Source organism: Delphinus delphis, chromosome 3, assembly GCF_949987515.2.
Source record: "Delphinus delphis chromosome 3, mDelDel1.2, whole genome shotgun sequence".
In the NCBI taxonomy this organism is placed as follows: domain Eukaryota; kingdom Metazoa; phylum Chordata; class Mammalia; order Artiodactyla; family Delphinidae; genus Delphinus; species Delphinus delphis.
Genome location: NC_082685.1, coordinates 60,852,976 through 60,877,628, shown reverse-complemented (window position 1 = coordinate 60,877,628; position 24,653 = coordinate 60,852,976). Strand labels below are relative to the sequence as shown.

At 54.3% G+C, this 24,653-nt stretch overlaps 1 protein-coding gene and 1 long non-coding RNA gene across 5 annotated transcripts in view; one reads left to right on the top strand and one right to left on the bottom strand.

The window, feature by feature from the left end:
• Positions 1 to 15,418: 15,418 nt before the first annotated feature.
• MACROH2A1 (macroH2A.1 histone) overlaps positions 15,419 to 24,653 on the bottom strand; it is an 80,048-nt gene continuing 70,813 nt past the window's right edge. For all 4 annotated transcript variants that reach the window (XM_060008810.1, XM_060008811.1, XM_060008808.1 and 1 more), the window contains exon 9: positions 15,419 to 16,197. In XM_060008810.1, the coding sequence (XP_059864793.1) occupies positions 16,032 to 16,197 (166 nt within the window). In that variant the 3' untranslated portion in view covers positions 15,419 to 16,031. The remainder of the gene's footprint in view (positions 16,198 to 24,653) is intronic.
• Positions 17,991 to 23,609, top strand: LOC132423269 (uncharacterized). The gene is made up of 4 exons (XR_009518960.1): positions 17,991 to 18,138; positions 18,931 to 19,096; positions 19,312 to 19,460; positions 23,231 to 23,609. It is a non-coding gene; the product is annotated as an uncharacterized lncRNA (long non-coding RNA).

The window sequence follows — 24,653 nt, the reverse complement described above, 5'->3', positions numbered from 1 at the left end:
GCTCTCCTCCCTGCCACTGCGCCAGCCCCCATGAAGTCGCTTCCTCTGCATCAGGAGGTCCCTGTCACCGAGAGGTAAGGCTCCAGCAGATGTTGGTGGCAGAGCAGAAGGAAGCTACCCCTCAGGGAATACAGGGCCCTGTGTGCCGTGTTCCCTTTGGCTTTCCCGGGCCCGCAGGGACAGGGTGCTCAGCGTAGGCAGGCGGGTAGCCTGGGGGTGCTCAGCTGCTGCACGCAGTACCCTGAGCTGGCTTTAGGTTCGCAAAGGCTTCCTAGGCACAGCAGCTTGGAAGCTGGGGCCTCTGGACGGAGTTCTGCGATGGGACGGGAAACACCAGGACAGGGCGGGAAGCAGAGTGGTGCAGAAAATAGGCTCTGGTGTCAGACCTGGATTCAAGTCCTGGCTCTGTCACTTGCTGTGTGACCTTGGGCAAGTTCCTTAGCTTCTCAAAGCCGCAGCTGCCAGCCCTGGCCCCCACCTTGAGAATGAGGGTAATGGTAGCGTTCCCCTCTGTGCTGCCGCTGCTGCTGCAGCGCCTTTGGCACAGGGCCTGACCCGTGCTGAGCCATCGGTAAATGTTCCCTGTTGTCGGTGTCACCACTGTAGATGTTGCAGGACCCTGGAGTCCGAGGCTCTGACTCCTGTTGGCTCTGGTCTGAGGGGTAAGAGGAAAGCCCAGACCACAGAGCCCAATAATTCAGAGCACCAGTGTAGAAAGTGAGTTGCCAGTACTGGCGAGGCGGCAGCCCCCAGCTCCGGGAGGAGGGCGTCTGAAAGGCCGAGTGGGGTCAGCAGGTGGTTGAAGGGGGAGGGTCCCTCCCTGTAGTTTCTCCAAGGAGCCTGGCAGGTGAGGCCTCTGCTCCCCTCTCAGATGGGGCTGGTTTACCCCGCCTGACTCCCTGAGTCCTCCTGGGACACCGGGCGACGAGGACCTTTTCTAGGTGAAGGCTGCAGAGGAGCCTGGGTTGCCGGGGAGAAAAGCAGGCAGTCTAGGACCCCAGAGAGAATTAGGAGAAAGCCACCAAGCCTGACGATTGGAGAAGGGTAGATCCTTACCCACTAGGCTGCACTGTGCCTGTGACTGTGGTCGTGTCAGGGCCCGCGGGCTCAGCCAGCTGCAGAAGTAGGCATCGAACCGGGGTTCGTGGGCTCCAGAGCTCCGTTCTCAACCTGCTGGCTGCGTACATCGTGTGGGAGCTGCTGTGTATAGCTGGTGCAGGGGTGCTCAGAGCCCACTCCCCAGGCCCTCTGTGACTCTGCATCCACCCCTAGTTCACCCCCTGCCAGGACTTCACAGGCTCGAAAACTTATCAAAAACCAAGTGGCTGGAGACCACATTTGCAGCTTTATCAGGTGATGCCGTGAAAGATTTGAGTGGGGCATGGCAGCCAGGTGGGGGAAGGCTTGGGTTAAGCAGTGGAGGGCCCAGGTCCTACCTCCCACAAGGGCCAAGGGCATGCCTGACCCTGGAGACAGCCCAGGCACAGGAGAGGGTCCTTGTGCCCCCTGGGCCGGCAGAGGCCCTCAAATTCATGTCCATCAGGTGACACTGGGAGAAAGAGCACTTTGTAGGGAAAGAGGTGTGTCATCTACTGGATTTCCTTCCCTCAGTGACACATGGATTCTGCTAACCCTTTTCTGATGGCGAGTCCATCTTTCCCTGTTCTTTGTGGCGTGAGGACCACTTATGCCCCAGGGGTCCCTGAAGACACTGCTGTAGATGGAGTGACACCCCCCAACGAGGTCCAATCCTCATCCCCTTTACGTGGCACAGGAGACTTTGCAGATGTGACTAAGTTAAAGATTTCGAGATTATCTTGGATTCTACGGTTGGGTCAATGTAATAATCATAAGGGCCCTATAAGTGAGAGAGGAAGGCAGGAGTGTCAGAGTCAGAAAAGGACATGTGATGACAGAAGCAGAGGTCGCAGAGCGTCAGAGAGAAGTCAGAAGGTGCTACACAGCCGGCTTTGCCAGGTGAAAGAAGGGGCGCGAGCCAGAGACTGTAGGCGGCCTCTAGATGCTGGAAAAGGCAAAGAAACAGATTCTCGCTTCAAGCCCAGAAGGAACACAGCCTGGTGACACCTTGACTTTTAGTGCAGTAGACCTATTGTGGACTTCTGACCTATAGAACTGTAGGATAACTTGTGTTGTTTTAAGCCACTAAGTTCTAGATAATTCATGACAGCAGCAGTGAGAAACTAATACACACACTAAGACCTGAGCTTGGGCTGAATGAGAGGATGAGCAGAGGGCCTGTCCTAGATCTGCTCCAGAGTTTCTACCTGAAGTGGCCCCCAGCCGCTGTTCTGCACCAGTTCTTCTGCATGGGTTTCCTGTTCTTCCCTTGCTACTACCCGACACTCCGCTGGTGTGTCTCTGTGAGCGTCCTCTGTCTTCTCACTGTTCATTTCCTTCAGAGTTGCATCCAACAGCAGATTAGGAGCAAACAGAAAGAATATCAGGCCACTGAGGGAAGATCGGTCTCACTGATGTGGAATGGAGCCCCTTTTTCCACATGAGTCACAACTGTGAGCTTTGCGACAACAGTTTCTCCATCCGGCTGCATTTCTTCCACAATCTCTGGCTTTATAGCAGTGTTCCAGAGGGCAGAGCTCCCAGAAGGCTGAGCGCCAGCCAAAAGATGGGTTCCGGGTGCTTTCAGCGAACACAGGAGCACTCACTCCACTTTCTTGCATGTATAGAAAGCCAGCACAGCAGTAGAATCTGTGAGCTTTTGCAGAAATACCTTTGGCTTTGGCGTACTCAGAGAGCAAGCGCTAAACCAACATCTTCACCACGGCTTAAAGAAGACAGCGTGCGGTTGGCAACTGGCTTTGTTAGAGGAACCATCAGGCTGTGTTGATGGACAGGGGGTGGGATGCGGGGGTGCATCAACTTTGGCGTTTTGCTTTTTCCTAAGGCCTCCGGAATCTTCCATGAATAGGCCAGCCTTTGCTCCTGGTGGGCCCCTTCCTAGAACCTGATTGACCTACACATTTCTGGACCTTTTAGCAACTTGGAAAAACAATTCAGCTCTTTATCCAAAGAGGAATTTAGCACAGACAATTACCATGGGATTTGGGCGTTTCAAGGCTGTTATAAAGGAGGGTGAGGCAAAGACAGAAAGGCAGACAGACCAAGACAGTGACGCTTACCTCCCCAGCACTGATGCAAAGCTGGTAACTGGGTCTTGCGTGGTCCCTCTGCACTGGGGCCTCAGTTTCTCTACCTGCTATCCAGGTGTCCCCCGTGGATCCAGCCACTTACTTCTGCCTTGTACCACTGGTTGATTCTAAACCTGAGCATCGCCACAGGCCTATGTTTTACATGACTTTACACTGAGGAGGTTTTGCTCCATTCAGAAACAAGGAGAAACTATTTCGTGAATGATTCCAAGAAATTCTCCTAGAAGGTTAGAATTCCGCAAAGGTGGTTAGCAGACAGTCCTCAGAATTTGCAAAGAGATATCAATTTTCCAGGTATTTCCGGACTAGGATGTGGTGGAGAGATGCCAGCTCTTTGAGGGGGATGCCAGGCAGCCTTGACTCCTGTCTGCAATCCCTCCCCACCCCTCCCTCCCTGAGCGCACAGCCAGAGGACTTCTGTCGGCCTGGCCTCCACGGCTGGGAGGCTGCAGGGCCTGGCCTCTCGGAGCCATGTTTAGTTAACTGCCCGTGGAGTAGGGGTTTGATTTTCTGCAGCAGATAGTAAACTGGCCCCCCACACTAGACTGACTCCCTTTAGCACTGAAAACATTATACCACCACTACCCTCCACCATCGCCGGCTCAAACTAAGAAACAGAATTAAACCATGGGGCCGAAATGAAAATGATTTCTTTGTAATTCCAGCTAAGTTTCTTGATTTCTCACTGATTGAAGGGTCTGCTTGGCTCTCAAGCCTAGGATGTTTTGTAGTAAAGAGTTCATGGTCGTGGGCTTAGGAGTCTGAAAGACCTGAGACTTAAACGCAGTTCTGTCTCTTTCTCAAATGGGACTTTGGGTACGTCGATTAACCTTCTCACTTCCCTCGTTCTCCAGAAGGGGAGACTGGTGTCTTCCTCTCAGTGTTTTTAGGCTCTAAGCTACCATTTATGGAGTGCTTGCACCATGGCATTTAATATTCACAGCAACCTCATGGTGGGTGGGTGTGTGTTCGGGGCAGGGGGTATCACTGTTCCTATTTTAGAGATCAGTTATAGACTCAGAGAAGCTAAGTGACCCACCCAAGGTTACAGCTAATAAGTGGCACAGCCGGGACTCGAACCCAGGAATTGACTCAAATGTCTGCTTTCTTAACCACTGAGCTAATGCCCACCACATGCCCAGGAGGCCTTGCACACATGCAAATGCTCATGCAAATGAGTGAACAGAGAGAGAGCTGTGCACATGTCTGCAAACCTGACCCAAGATGTGTCCTGTCTCAGGCGTGAAACCTTCGTTCCCGTGACCTTGGCGTGATGGCAGGCAGGCAGACGGCATCCTTGGGGATTGTTCCAGGGCGAGGCTGGGCAGGAGAAGGCCTTCTGGGATGCGCACGCTCTCTCGTCCTGTTCCTCCTGGGTGGGCATCTCTGGAGTCTGAGGCTGGATCCTGGATCCTGGAGGCAGGCACAGGGGTGCTTAGATTTAAGGGGTAAGTTCAAAGCAGAAAGGAAGCCCTCTTAAAAATGAAGGGCAGCATGAGTGTCGGGGCCAAAGGAGGATGGTTGAGAATTCCTAGTAAAACTTTACAGCTTCCGCATTTCCCCTCCTCTAAATCTTCCCATGAAAACCGTGCGTCTGGGGGCCTGTCTTGACTGAGTGAGGGCAGGAGCCACCCATTAGCCCAGCCAGAGAGGGCTTTCCGGCATCACCAGTGCCCGCCCATGGTCTGGTGGACAGCGGCCTGCTAATTGGGGGCCATGCTCCAGTCCCAGGGGTGAGGAGAAGCGGCCACAGAGGCCTGCAGTAGCTGGGTGGCACCCATGCTACCCTCCAGCCCTGCTGGACCGCATTCGCGCAGAGGAAGCTCAGCTGTTGTCCCTTTCATGCGTATTGACTTAGTGGAGTGCGACATGTTAAAAGTTCACTTTCTCCTTTATAGGAATCTATAAAAAGGCTCTTAAACCAGAGTCCTAGGTCTTCAGCAAGACACATGTAGGCTCGGGCCCTGGGGAGGGCATGGTCCATCCCTCGGCCTCCAGCACGGGGTTGTGATCCCACTTAGGACGTTGCTTCAGCTCAAAGCCTGGAAGCTCTGGTTTAGCTGGCATGACTGCAGTGGACACATGCCAGCAGGCAGAGGGTCCCAATGCAGGGGCTGCCTGAGGCCCGCAGGCTGCTTGAACCCAGTGCCTGGCGTTCATTTGTTCAATGAACCATAGACAAGTGAATGAAGGTGCTGGGGCTCACTCCAGGGGCCTGGCCGCCGTCACCCCCGTCCTGTCTCCGTGCCTTGGTGTGCGCCACAGCTAGGGCTTGGGGCAGGAACACCTCCTGCTCAGAGGTGCGTACACTGGGGTGTCCACCTGACACCTGGTGTCCCTTTTAACCCTGCTGACCTGACCCTGCAGAAGGCCACGCTCCCTGAAGGGGGTTGGCAGCACAGCTAGGGCCTTCATCCATGGGCTGCCCCCATGGTACCTGGCCCCGGGTGGGCCCAGTGAGCAGGTCCCTCTAGGAACTAGGGTGGCTGATGGGGCCAGGGCAGCCCCACTGGCCGGGAGGGGCCTTCACAAACAAGTCTGAGCTTTCCTGAGAGGAAGAAAAGTTCAAAGCTAAGTGAAAGGCAGGAAGAGAACTGGCACCTTTTGGAAAGAGCAAGCATCCCTCGGGGTGCAACTGTAGTCAAAGCACAGGAGAAGGTGTGACTGAGATCTGCACCTGAGGGGAGGCTGGCTTTGAAGTTGGAGCTAGTTTTGCCGCTACACCTTGCTGGAGTTCCTGAGTCCATTTTGTCTTGAGTAAAATGGAGATATGTCCCCAACTGTAGAGGATTTAGAAGGTGGGGTTAAATGTGATAATGAGTGTGAGGTATGCAGCACAGTGCCTGGAACCTAGAAACCGTCAGTGCATGGATATTACTGTTTCCACCCTGACGATCAGTCCCTGTCCTTGTCATTATTGGTAACATAGAGGCATTTGCTGGTGGAAATGCCCTGGCCGTGGTTTTTGCTCCACACACTAAATTAAATGGTATGAAAACCTTGGGGAGTTGCTCAGAAGGGCTCCAGGGACTGATGTTCTAGAACAGAGCTGCCCAATGCTGTGGCTGCTGAGTACTTACAATGTGACCGTGAAAATGAGGAACTGAATGCCTAATTTTATTTAGTCTTAATTAATTTAAATTTAAATAGCCACATGTAGCTAATGGCTACTGTATTGGACAGCACAGTTCTAGAAGGTTCCCTCCAAACTGGGCATTGCCCAGCTCCTCTCTGAGCTGTGATAGCACAGGGTGGGGAAGGGCTCGCTGATGACTCCAGCCTCTCAGCCACGTACAATCAATGTTGGGTTAGAATGGACCATGGTATTGATAACCACCCAGCCGGGTTCCCTTGAACTTGGCTCCCGTGGAGATGAGCTACTGTCAAACACTGACCATAGCCAGAATTTGGATTCTAGCCATGACAGGTACATAGCTTCTAACCTTTATGGGAATCAGAGCAATAGCAAGAAGTAGATCACTTTGATTATGCATTTGTCCCTGACACTGTGCTGCCAACTCTATTTTAACAGATGAGACCACGCCCACAAGAGGTGGGATGACTTGTCAGCGCTTCATCCCCTAGCAGTTCCTCAGACCACAAAGACAAAGGACCAGCCAGGTTTTGTACTAACGGGACACCAAAGTACAGAGGCTCAAGGTCATGGGCTGCAGAGCAGTGCTTTCCCGGCCAGGACGAGGTGTAGCTTCCCATCACACAGCTGTAGGGATGGAGGGTCGGAGGGGTCAGGGGACCACAGGGCGGTGGTCAGCTGCTGAAGCCAGGGCGGTGCTCAGGGCCGCTGTCTCTGATCCCACTTCTCTTACCACCCAAGTCCTCCCTGCCCTGCTTCGACTGCCTGCGGCCACTCTCGGAGCCCACACACCCCAGGAATGGACAGGCCCCATCATGGGGGCACCTCCGCGTGAACTGGAGGGTGGGCAGGGCCCGGAGTGCGGTGGTCCTGCCACGGCAGGGCGGGGTGTATCGGTGGGGGGCTGACAGCTGACAGCCTTAATGGGCACATTTTCCCCTCGCAGCCGTGAGCGCTGCCAGCCACTTCCTCACACACCGTGCGCTGGATGAGCTCATGTCTGGGCTGCGGGCGGTGCCGGGCGGCCGAGCTCGGCTGCAGGGAGGCCCGGCAGCCGCGAAGCCCGAGCGGCTGGGGCGGAGGAGTCGTGAAGCGGAACGTTGTAATGAGCGACGCCGGCTGGATTTATGGGGCTGCGCACGTGCGCCTGGCCTTCCTGCGAGGGCCTCGCCTGGGAACAAAAACAAGTCCTGGCCCAGGAACGGCACGACTTGGTCTTAACTAGGGCCCACTAATTACTGGAAGGCCCCGGCCGGGTCCCCAGCCTGCGGAGGAGCAGAGCTCGGTGCTGCTTCCTGTGTCAGTTCAGGCTTCGCCAGAGCCCTGGATCTCTACCTGGGAGGCCCAGGAGGGCGTCCAAGGCCGGCGTCTCCCTGGCTCTGTGGCATCGTGTAAGGCACTGATCCCCTCCTCACTTTTCCTCACCTGTGAAATGGGATAATTTACCTTTTGCGGCCACTGGGAGGCAGTGTACTAGAATGAGCAAGGGTTGACTTCAGAGTGACTCATTCCTGGTTTTGAATCCCGTTCTGCCAGGTTCATGCTCTGTCGCCTGGCCAGGTCACTTCACCTCTCTGATCCAAGCTCTCTCACCTAGAGAGGGGATAATCATGTTCATTTTCAGGGTCATTAGGAAGGGTTGATAGAGAACGCATGCAGGCTTCTTGGTGTTCCTAGCATTCACACCGCTGCCACTTCTCGACGCGTGGTCGCGTCTCTGGCTGTGTTGTTACTGTGGTTTTCCACCCGAGTGTGGAGGTGGCAGACAGGGTCTCGAAGGTTCTGCATCACTGTGATTCTGCCCTGTGCTGTGGTGGTCTGGGCAGCACAGGGTCAGACACACATCCCGTCCGGGGCATGGTGGAGACTCACCAGGGCCAACGTGTGCTATGTGCTTGTGATCACAGCCTCTCTCTCCCTGTGGCAGAGCCAGAATCTAGGCCTTGGACTGAGCTGGCAGCAGGACCTGGTCCTCCTGTTACGGGGCTGGGGCTGTGAGAAGCTTCCTGACTCAGACTCGTATGTCAGGTCACCAGGAAATGCTGCCAGTGGCCCATCAAGGACACCTGCCCTGGGGTTAATACCCTGGCCTGTAAAATGTGTGCCCCCAGCCTCACTGGTACACAGGCAAGGGCTCTCGGCTGCCATAATTCAGAGGTTTCTCCTGCACACATTTCCCACTCTTTTCCCTGTTTATTGATACTGTGGATTTAGCATCTAGCCGGAAAGGTTCCATGTCCACACCCTTTTCAAATCAAGAGCCAGGGGAAGCAGAAGCACCAGATGCCATGAGATCCAGGCTGTGGTTAGCAGTGCGGCAAGCTGGTGCCAAGCTGAGGCCTAGTGCCAACATCAACCTTCGCTCTGAAGCCTCTCTGTACCCACACGAAGCCAGAGAGCCAGCGGGGTGTTACCCCTGGCTGACTTCTACAGAGCCAGAGTGTCAGGAATGGCCCCGTTCGCCCCGTTCTTCCCACTGCCTCCTCTGAGTCAGGCGCTCTGCCTGATGACTGGCCTTCGAGGTCCCAGCGGGCTCGGCTTGACCAGTGATTCATGCAGCCCTGAGAGAGAGCCCCTCTTCTGCCCCAGACCCTCTGGGTGAGGCACCGAGGGTGCTGCAGGGTGCAGGGGCTCTGGTCCCTGGCCTCGTGGAGGGTGGGGTCTTCTCTACTTTCTCACTGCTGTACATCCAGAGCTTAGCACAGTGCTTGGCCCGGAGGCTCAGGGGATGTGTGAGAATGAACGGCGCTTGCTATCTGATGGGGAGACAGCCACGTCAGCACATGAGAGCTGTCCAGTAGGTACAGTGCTGTGACTGGTGGGTGTGCAGGCTACCCTGAGGGAAGATACCTGGCTGGACAGCGGGGTCAGGGAGGAAGGGAGGTCTAAGAACAGAGACCTGAAGGATTGAGCAGGATTACAAAAAGGCGGCAGTAGCGTGTTCCAGGCTGAGGAACTGACACATGCAAAATCTTGAAAGCAAGATAGGAGTGGCCTGAAACAGAGTCGGCACAGATGGGAAGGGGAGGCTGGAGAGGAAGACCAGCCTTCCTCGATTCCCAGGCCTTTGTAGACTTTGAAGGCGGCTTCTAAACTTCCATGGGTCCCGTTTCCTTATCCCTTTTATAAATGGAGACACTGACCATCACCCCGGGCACCGTGAGGATTGAACCAGCAGTGTGCATGCAGGTCTTGCATGCTAGAAAGGGCTGAGTGGGGTGTGGTGATGGTTTCAGGGTGCTGTCCTCTGAGAAGCCCTAGGGGTGGCTGGGGACACATAAGGCAGTGGAGGGTTCAGGTGAGGGCCCCCTGGGAAGCGAGGTCTCCTGGGTGTCATCTCAATGAATGCTGTCAGCATCCTCCCAGGTGTTTGGATTTGCCCATAATTAAATCCTGCAGGGGCCGTCAGTGGCTGTTGACAAGCATATCATAAGTACTTGGCTAAGTCAAAGTTCCCCGAAGTTGGCGCCCCCCTTGCCCAAGGTGACATTTCCCTCCAGAGGATGTGTAGCAGCGCCAAGTAAGTGCGTTCTCTCCTGGGGCTCGGAGGCCGCCTCAAGGTGGGAATCCGTAGCCAGGACCTGCGGGGACCCTAATAAGGAGCTGCCAGGGTTCAATTACGCGCCCAGCCCGGCTCTGCACTGTTTGACTGACAGCTCATTACCCTGCTGCCATTTTGGGGCAGTGGAATTTAATCTCCCAGATGGGAAGCAAATCAATTTGCCCATCGGCCGCAGCTGAGCCTACTTGAACTCAACTCTAATTTATTCTCCTAAGCTTAGGAAGCTTTGTCGTTTCAAGGTACAGAAATATCAGGTTTCCCAGCCAGACTGGGCATGGGGTACACAGGTGGATGTGTCGAGAAGGTCGAGCCTGGGGACCCACCTGGACCAGCTATGGTGGTGGCCTGCCCAAGAGCTCAGGCCTGGAAGGGACTCCTGCCAGCAAGGCACACATGACCTGCTTACACGCGTTCTAGGGCCGTGTTCCTCTGTGTTGAGGTTGTATGTAGCTCTGGTTCCTGGGCTTTGGACACAAGAAGCTTTGCGGGGTCTCATTCTGGGACTGTGAGCTTTCTACCCTCCCTGCAGTGTCGTCATACACCCACAGCCCAGACAGTGACATTTAACTTGTAACACCGGGACAGATTTCAGGACCATCTGTGGCCTCTTCCCCGGTGATCACGTTACCTGCGGCGTGTGCTCCAGGGCACATGACGGCGCCCCCTCTGCTGCGGGCGCTGGACCCCAGCGGGCTCTGGAGGGCCGTGTGGGTGCCCCCACTAAGCACGCTCAAGGGAGTGTTAGCGGAAGCTGCACATTCACAGGGCGAAACAGGCCAGGGAGGGCGTCTCTGAGCAGAAACTTTAGCTGTTTTACAGAAAACTGAGTCCTGGCTGATTCTGTTCAAGCTGGATGTCTCTCTGCATGTCCCTCGACTCTGCCTCTGCTGGCCCAGGGGGTCTGGAGTCTCCCTCCTTAGGTGAATGAGAGCGTGTGTGTGTGCATGAGCGTGGGTGTGTGTGTGCACGTGTAAGCGTGAGTACGGGTGAGTGTGCGCGTGGATGTGGGCCGGTTTGGTGGGAGAATGGGAGGGAGGGGCAAGTGCCGTCTGTGGAGAGAGTACTTCTGAGGCTCTTTCTCCGAGTTTGACAAAGGAGCCCCTGGCTGGGTTGGTTTTTAGGGGTCAGGGAAAGGCCAGTGTATTTACACACCTTTGCTGAGGAGTATGGAGGGGCGGTGATGGGGGCCGGGATTAATGAGCAGTTTTATTGCCTTGCCTGTCAGGAGGGTCATGCGATATTATTTTGATATCGGGGCCCCCAGAAGCAAACACAACGGGCCAGGTTATAAATGGAAGAAAAGCCAAAGAAAAGGTGGCCTCACCCCTTGCCATTGAGCATTTCCCTTTCTTCTCGGCCAGGGTTGGGCCCCAGACACTCCTCCCGCCCCCAGTGCCTTCGGGTGGATCGCTTCAAGGCGGCACCAAGGCCAGCTCCCAAGATAACACTGGCCAGTGGCGCCTGGCCGTGAAAATTAAACATCGCATTTGCTAATGAATAAATGGGCCACGCCATCCCCCAGCCACCATGGCCCCTGATGAGAGCTGGGCCAATCAGGGTGATTGACGATGCAGCCTGAGTGACACATAAGGAAACAAGGGGATTACCTGCCCTCTGAATTGACTGGCCCAGGCTTCCACCTTCCCCAGAAAGGCAAGACTTAAGAACAGGCCAGCCCAGCTGTGGGACCTCAGGATTTCCAGGGGTTTGTGATGGGATGAGAGAGGGAAATTACTGCCCATCTCTTGTTTCCTCCCCTTCCCCTCCTCCCTCCCCTCCCCTTCCCCTCTCCTCCCCTCCCCTTCCCCTCTCCTCCCCTCCCCTTCCCCCTCCCCTTCCCCTTCCTCCTCCCCTTCCCCTTCCCCCTCCCCTTCCCCTTCCCCCTCCCCTTCCCCTTCCCCTTTTCTCTTCTCTTTTCTTGCTTCTTGCCTCCTTTTCTCTGTCAGGGCTAACTGTAGCTGTGACCAAACACAGCCACCTGACCCTGAATGAGAAGGAGGACTTCTGCCAGATAAACACATCCACAGATGGACAGCTCCACATGCCAGGGGCAGGGCTGGGGGTAGAGCCAGGGCTGACATGGCTGCCTGGCTGCAAGTGGGGTGCAGCCCTGGGCTTCCCAGCACGGGGTCACAGCGAGCTTCCCCGGCTGGGGCTGAGATGCCTGTGCACCGTCCTGCTACTTGTCACCTACCACCTTGCTCTCTTGGCCTAGAAGATTCCAACCTTTCCCACAAAGTCTGGCTCTAGGTTATCTGCTCCAAGAAAGCCTCCCTGAGCACTCTCAGAGTGCCCATGGGTGCAGCTCCCCACACTGAGCCCCTCCCTGTCAATATAGCAGCTGAGTCTGTGGTTCACCCACTCTGCTGGACAGAAGCAGTGTCTCACCTGCTTTTGCAAGAGGCCCTAATCTGAGGCTTCATTCATAGTAAGCACCCAATAAGTCTTTTCTCGGCCACTGGATTGCTTTAAGTACACGTCTCTATCCGCCTATCGTCCAACAGGTGCTGTGTATGCCCCCAGGGCCAGCTGCACAGGACGAATCAGTGAATAGGCAAGAAGCCCTGCCTCACTGGAGCAGAATTTGTGGGTACATAACAAAGGAGAGGTCAGTCCCACGGGAGCTCTACTTGTAGAGTCAGACAGCTGGGTTCAAACCCCATTCCACCACTGATAGCTGTGTGACCTTTCTAATCTGTAACATAGGGATAGTATGGTTAACCTCATAGGGTTGTCATGAGAAGTAGATGAAATGATGGATGTAGAGGACCTGTGTACATGTACGCATGTGCCTATGTGCACACAGACGCCGCGCACGCACACACACACACACACACACAGTAGTTATTATTGTCAGTGTGGTCCCAGTTGGAGCCATGGCGCTGTTAGATCTCAGACGTCATTTAAGGGAGCTCATGAGGCACGCTGACGAAATCGTCTGGACTTTTCAGGGCAGAGCCCAGCTGCTGAGGGCAAAGTTTGATCCTCAGAAATAAGCGGGAGGGCGTGTTTCTGCTGCTGCCACCATCCCAGGCTGCATCCCAGGCTGCGCGGCCCCGGAGGAGTGGCTCCGCTCCACAGCCCTCACTGCAAGCCTGCCTCTGACACAGCTCAAGGCAAAGGGGAGGGCGGGACAGCCGTTACCTCTCCAGAACCTGCAGTTTTCCCCCTTCACAGAATAATTTCACTTCTGGTAAATTTTACTAACTGCAAACTTGTCTTCATTTGAGGTATGTGTATATTTCAACTGGTTCCTTGTAGTTATACCTTTTTTTTTTTTAAAAAAAGTAATGAACTGTTTTCTTTCTTCCCTGAAAACATGAGGCTGACATCAGAGAACAATTTTTGATCCCAGTTTTAAAAACAGACTGGGTGGTTTAGAGATGGTGGGGCTCCCAGGCTGGGGGTTGGCTCTCTTTCCCTCAGTTTCATTGGAAACAATTTCTTCAGTGAGCCCACAGCTCAGGGGCACAGCGCACTCTGGATTATTGAAAGTTTAGAAACATTTAGCTGATTATGGTAAATAATTCACGCAAATCCTGACAAATGCAATCTATTCTTTCGTGCAAGCTCAAGGAAGAGCAGAAACCTGCTGCCCTTTCCTCTCTTGACTTCCCAATCCTTTTAGCGACATCTAGTGGACGATCTCCGCTAAACACAGGATTGGTTTCTAAGGTGTTCCTTCTCCAGAGCGAAGGAAATGAACGCCATTTACCTAGAAGCCATTTACAAGTTACTCAATCTCTGGCAGCCTCGGTGTTCTCAGCTGTAAAATGGCTCTAACAAAAGGACCCTGCCCTACAGAGTTATCACAAGGAAGAATGAATGGTGCCCACAAGAGACTCAACACAGTGCCAGGCGCACAATAAATCATCAGTATCACAAACTCACAGTAACCATGACCTACTTCTCATCACCCTACACGCTGCAGATTCTACCTGCAGAAACAACACTCTCGGGTGAATAGCTACTCGGTATGGTTTGTCCAGGCAGACAGTTGGCTAATATTATTTATGGAGTGAATTCATTTTTAAGATGCATCTTCTTTTTCTTCTGTTTTTGTTTTTATTTTCATATTGGAGTATAGTTGGCTTACAATGTTGTGTTAGTTTCAGGTGTACAGCAAAGTGATTCAGTTATACATATACACGTATCTATTCTTTTTCAGATTCTCTTCCCATTTATTAGAGAATACTGAGTATAGTTCCCTGTGCTATACAGTAGGTCCTTTTTGATTATCTATCTTATATATAGTAGCGTGTATATGTTAATCCCAAGATGCATCCTCTTGAAAAGGCAATGATAAACTTTCTCTCTTTTTGCCAAAATCTAATCAATAAGTAGGAATATGTCATCTATACCCAGTAAAGATCTTGGGGAAAAAATGTAAAAGTTTTAATAACACCTTACGTTTAGGAAAAATTTGAAAAATCTTTCAGGTTTGAGTGAGAAGTAGCTGCTTTTAAACTGAAAAGATTGGTTGTGTGATGGCTTAGGAATTCTATTTTGATTTCATTAAGCACAGTTTGGAAAGGAAAAACGATCCTTTACATTCCTCCGTGATGTGCAGTGTGCTGCGTATTTCCTCCTGGGTAAAGTCTGCTTTAGAATCAGGTACATTTCTTTTGAAAGCGACAAGAGCAGTCTTCTGTGCATTTTAGGCAAATTTAGATTAAGGTGAAAGTACCTTCTAAAGCAAATAATGTCTGCGTTTTGCTAACAAGTTTAATTTTTATTTACTTTTGGCTGCGTTGGGTCTTCGTTGCCACGCGGGGTTTCTCTAGTTGCAGCAAGCGGGCTACTCTTCGTTGAGGTGTGTGCACTTCTCATTACGGTGGCTTCTCCTGTTGCGGAGCACGGGCTCTAGGGAGCGTGGGCTTCAGTAGCTGTGGCATGCGGGCTCCGTAGTTGTGGCACACGGGCTTAGTTGCTCTGCGGCATGTGGGATCTTCCCGGACCAGGGATCGAACCCGTGTCCCCTGCATCGGCAGGTGGCTTCTTAACCACTGCGCCACCAGGGAAGTCCATGCTAAGAAGTTTAGGTAACCAGAGTTAAGCTACTCTGGTGCAGCTGGGATCATCCCTAAACACCCACAGCTGCGAGAAGGCATGTAAAGGTGACAGCATGTCTTGGGGGCCTTGGTGGTGGCACCTTGCCTTTGGAAAGCTCCTGGCGACAGGGGCCTCATCCTGTAGGGACAACAGACCCAACAAAGCCCCAGCAGAGGGCTCAAGCCTTCTGTAGCCCCATCTGGCAAGTGGCCCAGGGGCTCTGGGTCCAGCCATGAGCCAGAGAGATCGTTGGGAGGGGGCAGATAGCAGGAGAGAGCTGGGCTAGAGATCTGGGCTGGAGTACCAGCCGCCCACTTGCCACCCACATGGCTTTTGGTACATCTGCTTCCTCATCCATGAAATGGGGATCAGGGCCTGAAGATGCTCTCCCCACCCCAGGGGGTGCAATGGCCACTGTGGTGCTTCCTGGAGGTGGGCTGCCCCACCCAAGGTGCCCCATCCTGTGATGAGAGAAACTGACTTAGGACTCGAGGGCACAATAACTTGGAACACGCCAGTCACAACAGTTTAACATTTTACTAAATCAATTCACACGAATTCCAAATTGCAAATATAATTAAGGACAACAGATTCTGTTCTGCCTTTTAACTCTTTCATTTTCAAATCCATCATTAAGACAAAGAGTAAACAAAAATTAAGTCTGCTGCAGATTCATGATTTTTCTTCTTGAGGGGAAAAAAAAGAACATTATAGTAAAAAGAATGCCACTGGGTGTACAATAAAGCACCACGACACATGGTTACAAAATGGGCTTCCTGGACTCTGCCCCACGTAGAAGACACTGCTCTCCCCGCTGCTCTGCGTCAAGCAGGATTTCATTAAAATAAAACTATAAAATCTCCTAGGTTACACTAAAGTCAGACACGGTCTGGAACACAGTGCTTAACAACAGTAATGTCAACTATCAGTGCTAACGTAAAAACATTTTAGAAGGTCAAAAACAATTAAACTGGAAACCAAAACCTTATTTTCCCTAGATGAGCAAAACTGAAAAAAATGAAAGGGTTCCCGCCTCCCACTAGGAGTGGAGGGAATCTTTTTTTTTTTTTTTCCTTTTCTTTCTTTCAAATTGGAGGCGGGGGCACGGTGCGGGCTGGTTCTGCAGTTCCTCAGCCTAGTTGGCGTCCAGCTTGGCCATTTCCTGCACGTAGATGCCTATACTCTCGCTGTCAAAAAGCACAAAATACACCGTTTTGATGGAAGAGGACATTGTTGACACGAAGTAACTGGAGATGGCCTTCAGGATCAGCTGAGCTGCCGTCTGCTTCGGAAAACCGTTCCTGCAAGAGAGAGAACGACGGCTCAGCAACTAGGGGGCCATGGCGGCCACAGGACCCCCTCCCTGGCCACATCCTCCCTCCGCGAGCCCCTCGAGGCCCTCTGTGCTGCAGTGGCCTCGTGTTGGGTCAGGGTCCACAAGTGGTACTCGACCTCTGGCTGCCTGTACACAGGCGTGAGACAGCCCAGTGCCACCAGACAGGGGACGAATGAGTAGACAGAGAACTATGGCCCGCAGGACAATGTGCTGTGCTCTGAGAGGCAGCATGCCAGCAAGGTGACAGAATCTGTGTTTCGCGGCGTGTGGGCTGAGTGTAGTCTCCCGCAGGCAGTGTGAGCGCCCACGGTTCTTTTCCCAACATCACCGGGACCAGCATGGGCCTTGAGACACAGCCCAGCTCCCAAAGGCCCCCCGGGGGTCTCAGCCTCAGGGACGGCTGGAGGCTGGAGCTTCTCCAGGAAGCACGAGCCTCCATTCACGCTAGCAGAGGATTACATCCTTCACACTGGCCTTCAGATTTCATGGGCGGCAGGAATCCACCTCCCGGCACACACCAGCTTGGACACCCCATAGGCCCAGGCCTTGGGGAGCTGCGTGCAGGTCGTTACCCTGGGACAAGTAGGCTCTTCATCTCAAGGGACAGCATCCCAGTCTCCAAGCCAAACTGGTGTGAATTCCCATACAATTCCATTTAAAGTAAACGTCACGTGGCAATTCTGGAGGCAGGGGCTCAGAGCTCAGGCAAGAATGTGAAAGCAGGACTAGGAGGACGGGCGCTCCTCGCTCCGTGTGTGCTGGGGCTGTTCCTGGTCAACGCTGCAGGTGCAGGAGGACCCAGGAGGACCATGGCAGCAATGTGTCAACTTGCCTAGTCTGGGGGAAATAACGTGGACTTTGGAGCCAGTGGCCCTGGATTCAAATCCCTACTGACCCCGGTTTACAGTCCAGGATACTGAGGGTGAGAGCGAGGGGCTGGTCTCCATGGGGATTTCTTTGTTCCTAAGCAGATCGTCTTCAGTCTGCCCTGAGCCTGCGGGTCCAGTGGAGTCCGAAGTGCTGGGTCAACCTGCCAGTTTCGGACGGGGCTTTCCTTCGGATGGGGTACCTGCTGCCAGGTGAGAGGTTTTCAAATGTGTCAGGTGCGGGATTTCTCCTAGGCTCACTCGCTCAGTGCCATGAGTTGTGGACCACCTCAGCGGCTTCTTCTGGAGGGTCACACTTATTCTATTGTCAGCACTCAGGGCTTTTCAGAGCCTTTCGGAGCCAAGGAGAAAACCATTCTTGCGACTTGTTTTTGATCAAACAGGGCTTCACCCAGCTTGACAGTGGACCCCTAGCAACTCGTGGATGCTTTAGAAGTGAAGTTCCTTTTTAGAGGACCAGGGTGTCACCCCAGGCCCGTTCCCAGCCTGTGCAGAGGAGCCTGCAGGCAGTAGTAGGGTGTGACCTAGAGTTGGGGCCCCTCACGTGCAGATGCCTCCCCCACCCCCAGGCACAAGGCACTCCTGCCTGGCAGCCAGCACACACGAGCCTGTGAACCAGACCAGGGTCAGAGTCTGAGAGAGAGCTGCAGGGGCGCTCCGGCCAGGCCAGGGCTGCCGGACAGGCGGCTTCCTCCTGAGGAGACCCTGGGGCTCCGACCAACAGCAGAGTTGGGGGGACCAAAAGGTGGGCTGGGATGGAGGGTGGTGGGAAGAGGGGCTGTGCTGGAAGTGGGGAGGGTGGGGACCCCGCGTGGCAGGTGATACCCCTCGCACCCTTCCCCACTTGGGGCCTGCAGGCTCTGTCTGGGAAGAAGCTGTCCTCACAACACCTGGCTCGGCCGCCTGACTATTTTCACAGGAGTCGAGGAGCACAAAGGCTACACCGTCCGGAACAAGACACGTGCTGGAAAGCGCTGGATGGAGTGAACCCGACCTTCTGCTCTGAGGGCCTCTCCGCAGTGCGTGTGTTGTGGGGCACCCAGCTCGCACCCTTATAGGGGCCGCCCTTCCTCCAAGCAACCCTACTCCTGAGGCAGGGGCCAGGCCAGCCATGGCGCAGCGCAGGCACAGGGTCACGCGAATGAGGGCCCATTTTAAACACCTCACAAAGAGCAAGTGTTTATTCTCCTGCTGTAAACACAGGAGCTGCCCTAAGGACTCATTTCGTTCCTGCAGAGGAAAGCCTGAGGCGGCGGCAGCCCCTGGGCAGACAGGCGGGAGTGGGCAGGGCTGCGAGGCTACGGCAGGACAGCGGGGTCCGGCCCGCCACTGGAAGCAGCCTGAGCTCAGGCCAGGGACTCTGAGGGCCGCTGCCCCAGGCAGAGCTCGGCCTGTGGGCACGACCTGGCTAGGCGGAGGCTCAGAGAACTGCAAAGAGTTGCCTCTGCACTGGAAGCCCGAGACCACGCTCCACCAGCCCCAAGCTCCCCCACTAAGGGTGCCCTCCTGCACGTCGCAGGTGAGCTGGGCCGAGGTGAGGGCCTGTGGAACTTCCCTGAAGAGCAAGCTGTCTGTTGTGTGGCCTGATGGTCACAGTCCATCTCCTCTGGTGTTTGCCCACCTGAGCTGACCCTGGCCTGGGCTTCGTGAGCTGCCCTTATGCCACCCTGCGGCCGCTCTGCCCGAGCCAGGGGAGATGTGGTGCGGCGCAGAGACGCAGGGTGTGGCCGCAGGGCCTCCCTGGAGCACCCGCAGCAGGCTGGTCACTCCGCCTACGCCCAGCGTTTTCTGACACAGACCTTCTCCCACAGCTTTCTATGCCTCTGCTTTGGACCCTTGAAAAGGGATGTGTGACTCTGACCGAAGGGACATCAGTTCCTGTTCCTCTACAACAGTTCTCAACATTAGCCTCGGTCAGGATTACGGAGGACCGGCCAAGACGCAGGCTGCCAGGCTCCGCCCAGGAAATCAGATGAGGTGAGCCTGGGGACCATGCTTTGAGATCCACTGTTCTACACGCACTCAGGGTGGGCCCAAAGGTTAAGAACCTGCATTGGGAAGAAAGGTCAGGATCAAAGGTCACAGACCTGCAGCCCATGCCTGGATGCCCTACCGTTAAGGGAGCTTGGGCTGGTCTGGCCTTGTCCTTCAAGGTTGCTGTTGGGTGAACTGTGAATATGATTTGTTTCCAGGAAAATCTCTTGTTGACAAACCCATCCCTCTGTCTGAGGCACTCACAGCCTAAAGGAGAGACCCAGCCATGGGACTATGGCCCCTCTGGACCACGCAAGCCACCAGGAAGGAATAATGGAAGAGGTGATGGCTTTCCTGACGTTTCCAGGTGGGTCCCAAAAATGTTTTCTAGTAGGCACTGTTAGAAGTATTTGTAATGAAATGGAATGTAGACGTGGATGCTTTCACAAGCGTGCCTTACATGCAGAGGCCCTGCACCCTCAAAACGGGGCAGCTGTGGCACACGCAGTGGCCTGGAGCCACACGGGATTTGCGTCTGGGCCCTGTCTCTGTGCCTTGTTTCCCCACCTGGTGAAATGGGGTAGGTAATCAAGTATTTATTACCTGGGGAGGCTGTGTGTATCGAACAAAATACTGTACAGAGAGCCCTCAATCGACAGTGTCGTCTCTAAAGTGGGTAGTCTCGAAGGGTCTTTCTAAAGGCCCACACAGTGGAAAATGGCCTTCCCAACCCGATCCCATGATAGCTGGGACTGGGTGACTGCTGCTATCTTTGCTGCTTCCCTGTGCTGACAAAGTCAGCATCAGGGCCCCAGAGGGCTGCTGCCCGGGTCTGAGATGTCCCGTTCTCTTGGAGGGCCACGGGCATGCTGCGGTGTGGCAGGGGCTCTGTTGGGGTCCCCTGGTGCAGTACTGAGCAGCTTGAGGAGAGTGGCTTGCCTACACATCTCACTCATCTTGTGGCTTCCTGGCTGGCTGGCTGGGTTCTTTTGTTGAATAACCACAGCCCTTCTGGTCAGGTCTTTGTGCCGTCCTCCCCATCTCAGGCTTACTGCTTCTGTGACGGTCACTCTGTTCTACCGCTGTACCGTGTCCGCCTTCTGGATGAGACCAGATGGCCCCTCCTCAAGGTGCATTAGAGCAAGGGCTTCTGCACTCCAGTCAGATTCCAGTTTCAATCTCAGCTGCCCTCGGGAGCAGGCGTTCACCTCTCTCGGCATTAGTTTTCTCCACTGGAAACTAGGTACTGCTTGGCGATGGCAATGACGACAGTGGTGGTGATGCAGACGCGGCTCCCCGTGAGATGGGTGCCCCTCCTGTTCCCATTCGGCTCCTGACCCTGCCAGCTGTGCTCACGCCAAATGTCTTAAGTCCCCCTGCGGCCAAGCGCTTCCCACGCCACATGGAGTTTATCTTAGACTTAGACCTTTTTTATTGCCTTGACCCGACTAAGAAGGTGTCTGAGTTTCCCCCCGAAGTCGCTCCAGCTGTGTCTGCAACAGCCTTTCCCAAGGGTCTCAGACCTGTTTCCCTGGCTGTTGCAAGGGGACCCCATGGGCTACCTCCCGCCTGGTGCCCTCCTGGGTCACCTGCTCAGTGATGGCCGGGGGCTGTACACATTGGTTGCTTGTCCACTGTCCCATCTGATGGCAGAGACGTGCGTTCACAGGGCCACAACACAGAAGAGGATTTGCTCCCTCCAGCTGTGCTGGGCCCCTCCTCATCCCTGCTCCTGGTGAGCTCAGCCTCCAGGGCGGGACAGGGCAGATGCTAAGGACTCCAGGCCGGGGGCTGTGCTGAGCCGGCTGATCAGGGACCCGGAGATTGCCGTGAGGAGAGGCTGTGTCCTGGGGGTTGGAAAGCGTGGATGGATCCTCTGGAGGAGCAAGTTTAGGAGCCTGACCCTGAAGGCTAAATAGGAGTTAAAGCAGATTCTAGATGGACTCTGCTTTTTTTTTTTGCTGGACCAGGCCACCTGTCTAATGGTCTGGGCTGTTTGGGAGATGGACAGGGCAGGGCGTCTTGGCAGCCTGGGTGACGTGGGCAAAATGTCTGTCACCCCACGTGGACCCTCCTCTGCTGGGATTAGGTTTCCCGCACACTGTGCTCCTGGGCGTTCCTGTGTTCTGTCTGGCTTTGAGTAACTGCCCAGCCAGAGACTACCCCATCCAGAGGTAAAGGGGAGGCTATCAAGGCCCTGAGCTGAGAGCAGTGGGTTAGAAGAGGGTGAAGCTAAAATTCAGAAGGGGATGGTGATGGGCCCAATGCCTCCAAAGCTAGAGAGAGGCCGGGGCAGCACAACCCAACAGAGGCCTCTTACCTTCGCTCACTCCAGGGCTCACGTGTTTTGGGTTAGTAAGTAATTCTCCCCAATTCAGTTTGTCTCTGTCCTTTATATTTGTCTTCTGAGGCCCACACCGAGGGGGTAGGGAGGCTGACAGCTCTGCCTGGGCAGGTCAGGGAATTCCAAGAGGTGTTTCCAAGGTTCTCTAGAATCCACTCACACAGAGAGCGCAGAGGCAGTGGGGTGATCCTCTGGCAGGATGCTCGGAGGTGGGTCTGTTGACCAAAGGGGACAGGAGGCAGGGGTTCCGTGTGCCTAATACCGAGAGCACTGAGGCCAAGGACCTCTGAGCAAATTCTGGCTCTACCAAGTACACGCCGTGTGACCTCTGGTGAGTGACTTGACCCCTCTAAGCTTCTGTGTCTTTGCCTTTGAGTGGAATTAATAGTGCTGCTCACTTTGTGGGGTTGTGAGATACTGCAGACGAAGGGATTAGCACAGTGCCTGGGACTCAATGAATACCCACAAGTGGTAGCTTCAAGAAAACAAACTGGCTTTCCTTTTAGGCTCATAAATCTAAGGAGAGTTTAACCAAAGCCCCAAACTAGCTATTCCCCAAGTACCGCCTCTCTGGAGAGGGGTCGTCCCCTAATGTCAAACAGAGCGGAGGGAGTGGGGTATCCATCAATATTGTGACCAGGATGCCCAAGGACAGGAGGTCTGGATGCCAGAGGTGGTTTCCCGAGGCCAGGGTTACACCCCGGGTCTCATTTGCCTCCAGTGGGCTTTAAGATTGGCCCCCAGTCTTGGGGGCCGATGGGCTGGAGGAAGGGAGTTGTAGGGCTGTGGTCATCGTCCACATGCCCAAGAAAGATGCCGGGCCTCAGCTGAGAGAAAGTGATCCCACAGCTCTTTACTAACATGTTTTGCATTTATATTGTTTTAATTCCAACATGACTTTTATGCCAGAGACACTGGATGCCACAAACAAGCTGTTTTATTTCCCCTCCTAAACCCCACTGTGATTTACTGGCCGGCTCTGGTATAATCCCAGTCTTTGCTCATGAAAGAGAGGGCAGCTGTTTACACGGCTCTGTGGGGCAAGGTCTGCCCGACAGATGTGGGGCTGGGTGGCTATGCACATGTGCTTGACTTTGGCATTCCGCCCTCTTAAAAGCTTTCAACTGATTATTTTTTAAAACTTTTTACTCCGTGAAAAATGTAAATAAGTTTGTAATAACAGATGCTCTTTTATGGGCATGACTTTTACGCTTCAATTAAAAATTTCCCACCAGTCATATGAAAGAGCATGAAATTATTACCTCCAATAAAGGCTCCTATTGCTTCTCTCCTCGGAAGCACCTTTCATCAGAGTAGATCAAAGTGCCTCCGAAACACTAATTAACTGAGCCTCAGAACCGTGTGTGAGGAAGGGCAGTCCCTTAGCCTCACTAGCTGATAAGGCAGGCCAGGGACAGAGAGGGTGATTCATTTACCAAAGGTCACACAGCAGCGCAGTGCTGGAGAACAGAACTTCCATGGGAGGTGGGGGGCTGGGAAGGTGGGAGAAGCAGGAAGTTAGCTAATTATGCTCAGATCCAAAAGCACTTTGTAAAAAAAAAAAGGTCTTGAATTGACTCTGGGACTGAATCGGGCACCTATACACCTCTCCACAGTTCCTGGGAAAGTTTAACCTGCTGGGTGCTGGCTTACCAGCTTATGAAGGATGCTCGTCTTCGCCAGGTGCTCTTAGAGCCGACTGAAAAAGGCTGTTAGATGCTCTAGCTCTGTCAGCTCTGCTTTCAACAGGCATTTAAATGGCATTGACTGACTTTTAAAATGATGCTCAACAGATGCTTTTGGCAGAAGCGAACGGAATGAAGACGTATGGTGACGGGAAACATAGATGGCAGTCCAGAACAACAATCGTGTCAGCTCTGGATGTCCCTGCAGAGCTCGGCACAGGGCGGAGTGAGTGTGGGAACGCGAGGCTGGGGGCCGTGTGCGTGTTCACCTGTCCTCTGCTCAGGGCCCCTCCCCCGACACCAGCTTCTTTGTGCTAGTAAGTCCCAGAAGAGAGCCCACTGTCAGTGCAGAGAGGACTGAGGGGCCCTCACACAAAGGAGCACCTGGTCTGGGAGGCCTCGGCTGCCCGGAACTGCAGGGCCAGGGCCAAGGCCAGGAGGGGAAGAGAGGGGAGGTGCGGCGCCCACAGCTCACCTCCAGGAGGGACTGCAGAGGAATGCTCCTTCTGTCCCAGATGGAGGCAGGCAGTGACAGAGGCTCCAGAGGAAGATCTTTTCCCACATCAGGTCCTCTGGTGGGTCCACCAGTCACGTGTGACTGCCCTGGCCCACAGGAAGCCCTGGGGCACAGTGCCTGTCTGCCTGTAAGCAAGGCCTTCTGGGTACAGCGACTAAGCTCTGCTTGAGCAGATGTGACAGGAATTCCGCCCAGACTAGCTCTGTCCCTGGCACTTGGGGTGTGGGACCCTCAGTGATGGCACTGTTCAGGGAAGCGGAATTACAAGGCCTGCCCAAGATAAAAACAGCAAAATCCACTCTCTGTCCTCCTCATGGGTTTGGAAGAGAAGTGCTTTGAGAAGAGCAGCTTTCTATACACACACGGAATAGTGCTGAGGACTGTGACTCAGGCTCTCCCAGGAGGGCGATGCAGCCTGCGGTGTCACGGGACGTCAGTGTGCTGGGACCTGTGTTGCCACCGCACAGCCCGCCTTCCTCGGGAACTGGGAGGGACTGATGGCAGAGACCCTGGAAGGCTCCCGAGCTCCATGGGAAGCCCCAGGGATGATACACAGAGTCCGGGGCTGCGGCCGCTCTGAAGGCCAGTTTCCCTTTGCTTCCGTGCCCCATCCAGATGGCAAGCCTTCCAGAGGCCTGCTGCTCAGACCCTTGGTAGGGAGGACCGTGGAGACGTGGCAGGCAGTGAGACACAGCCTCAGAGGCAGCCCTCATATCTTCATCGTGGCAGAGTTCTCAAAGCATGCTCCCTTTGGAGAGCTCCTTTAATTTCCGAGCAGTCCTGAGAGGCTGCGTGGGGGCACGGTCACATCTATTTTACAGAGTAGGGGGCTGGATTCAGAGGGGGGGTTAATTTGCATGCCATCACGCAGCTGGTTAGCCAGGCCCGAGCCCGAGCCCAGGGCTGCCCTGACAGGCAGGACCTGATGGGCTGTGTGCTGGCATCTGGGGGTTCACCACCCGGGAGCGGGGGTGGTTGGGGGTTGTGGCTGAATCCTGCCTGCCTCATCAGCGG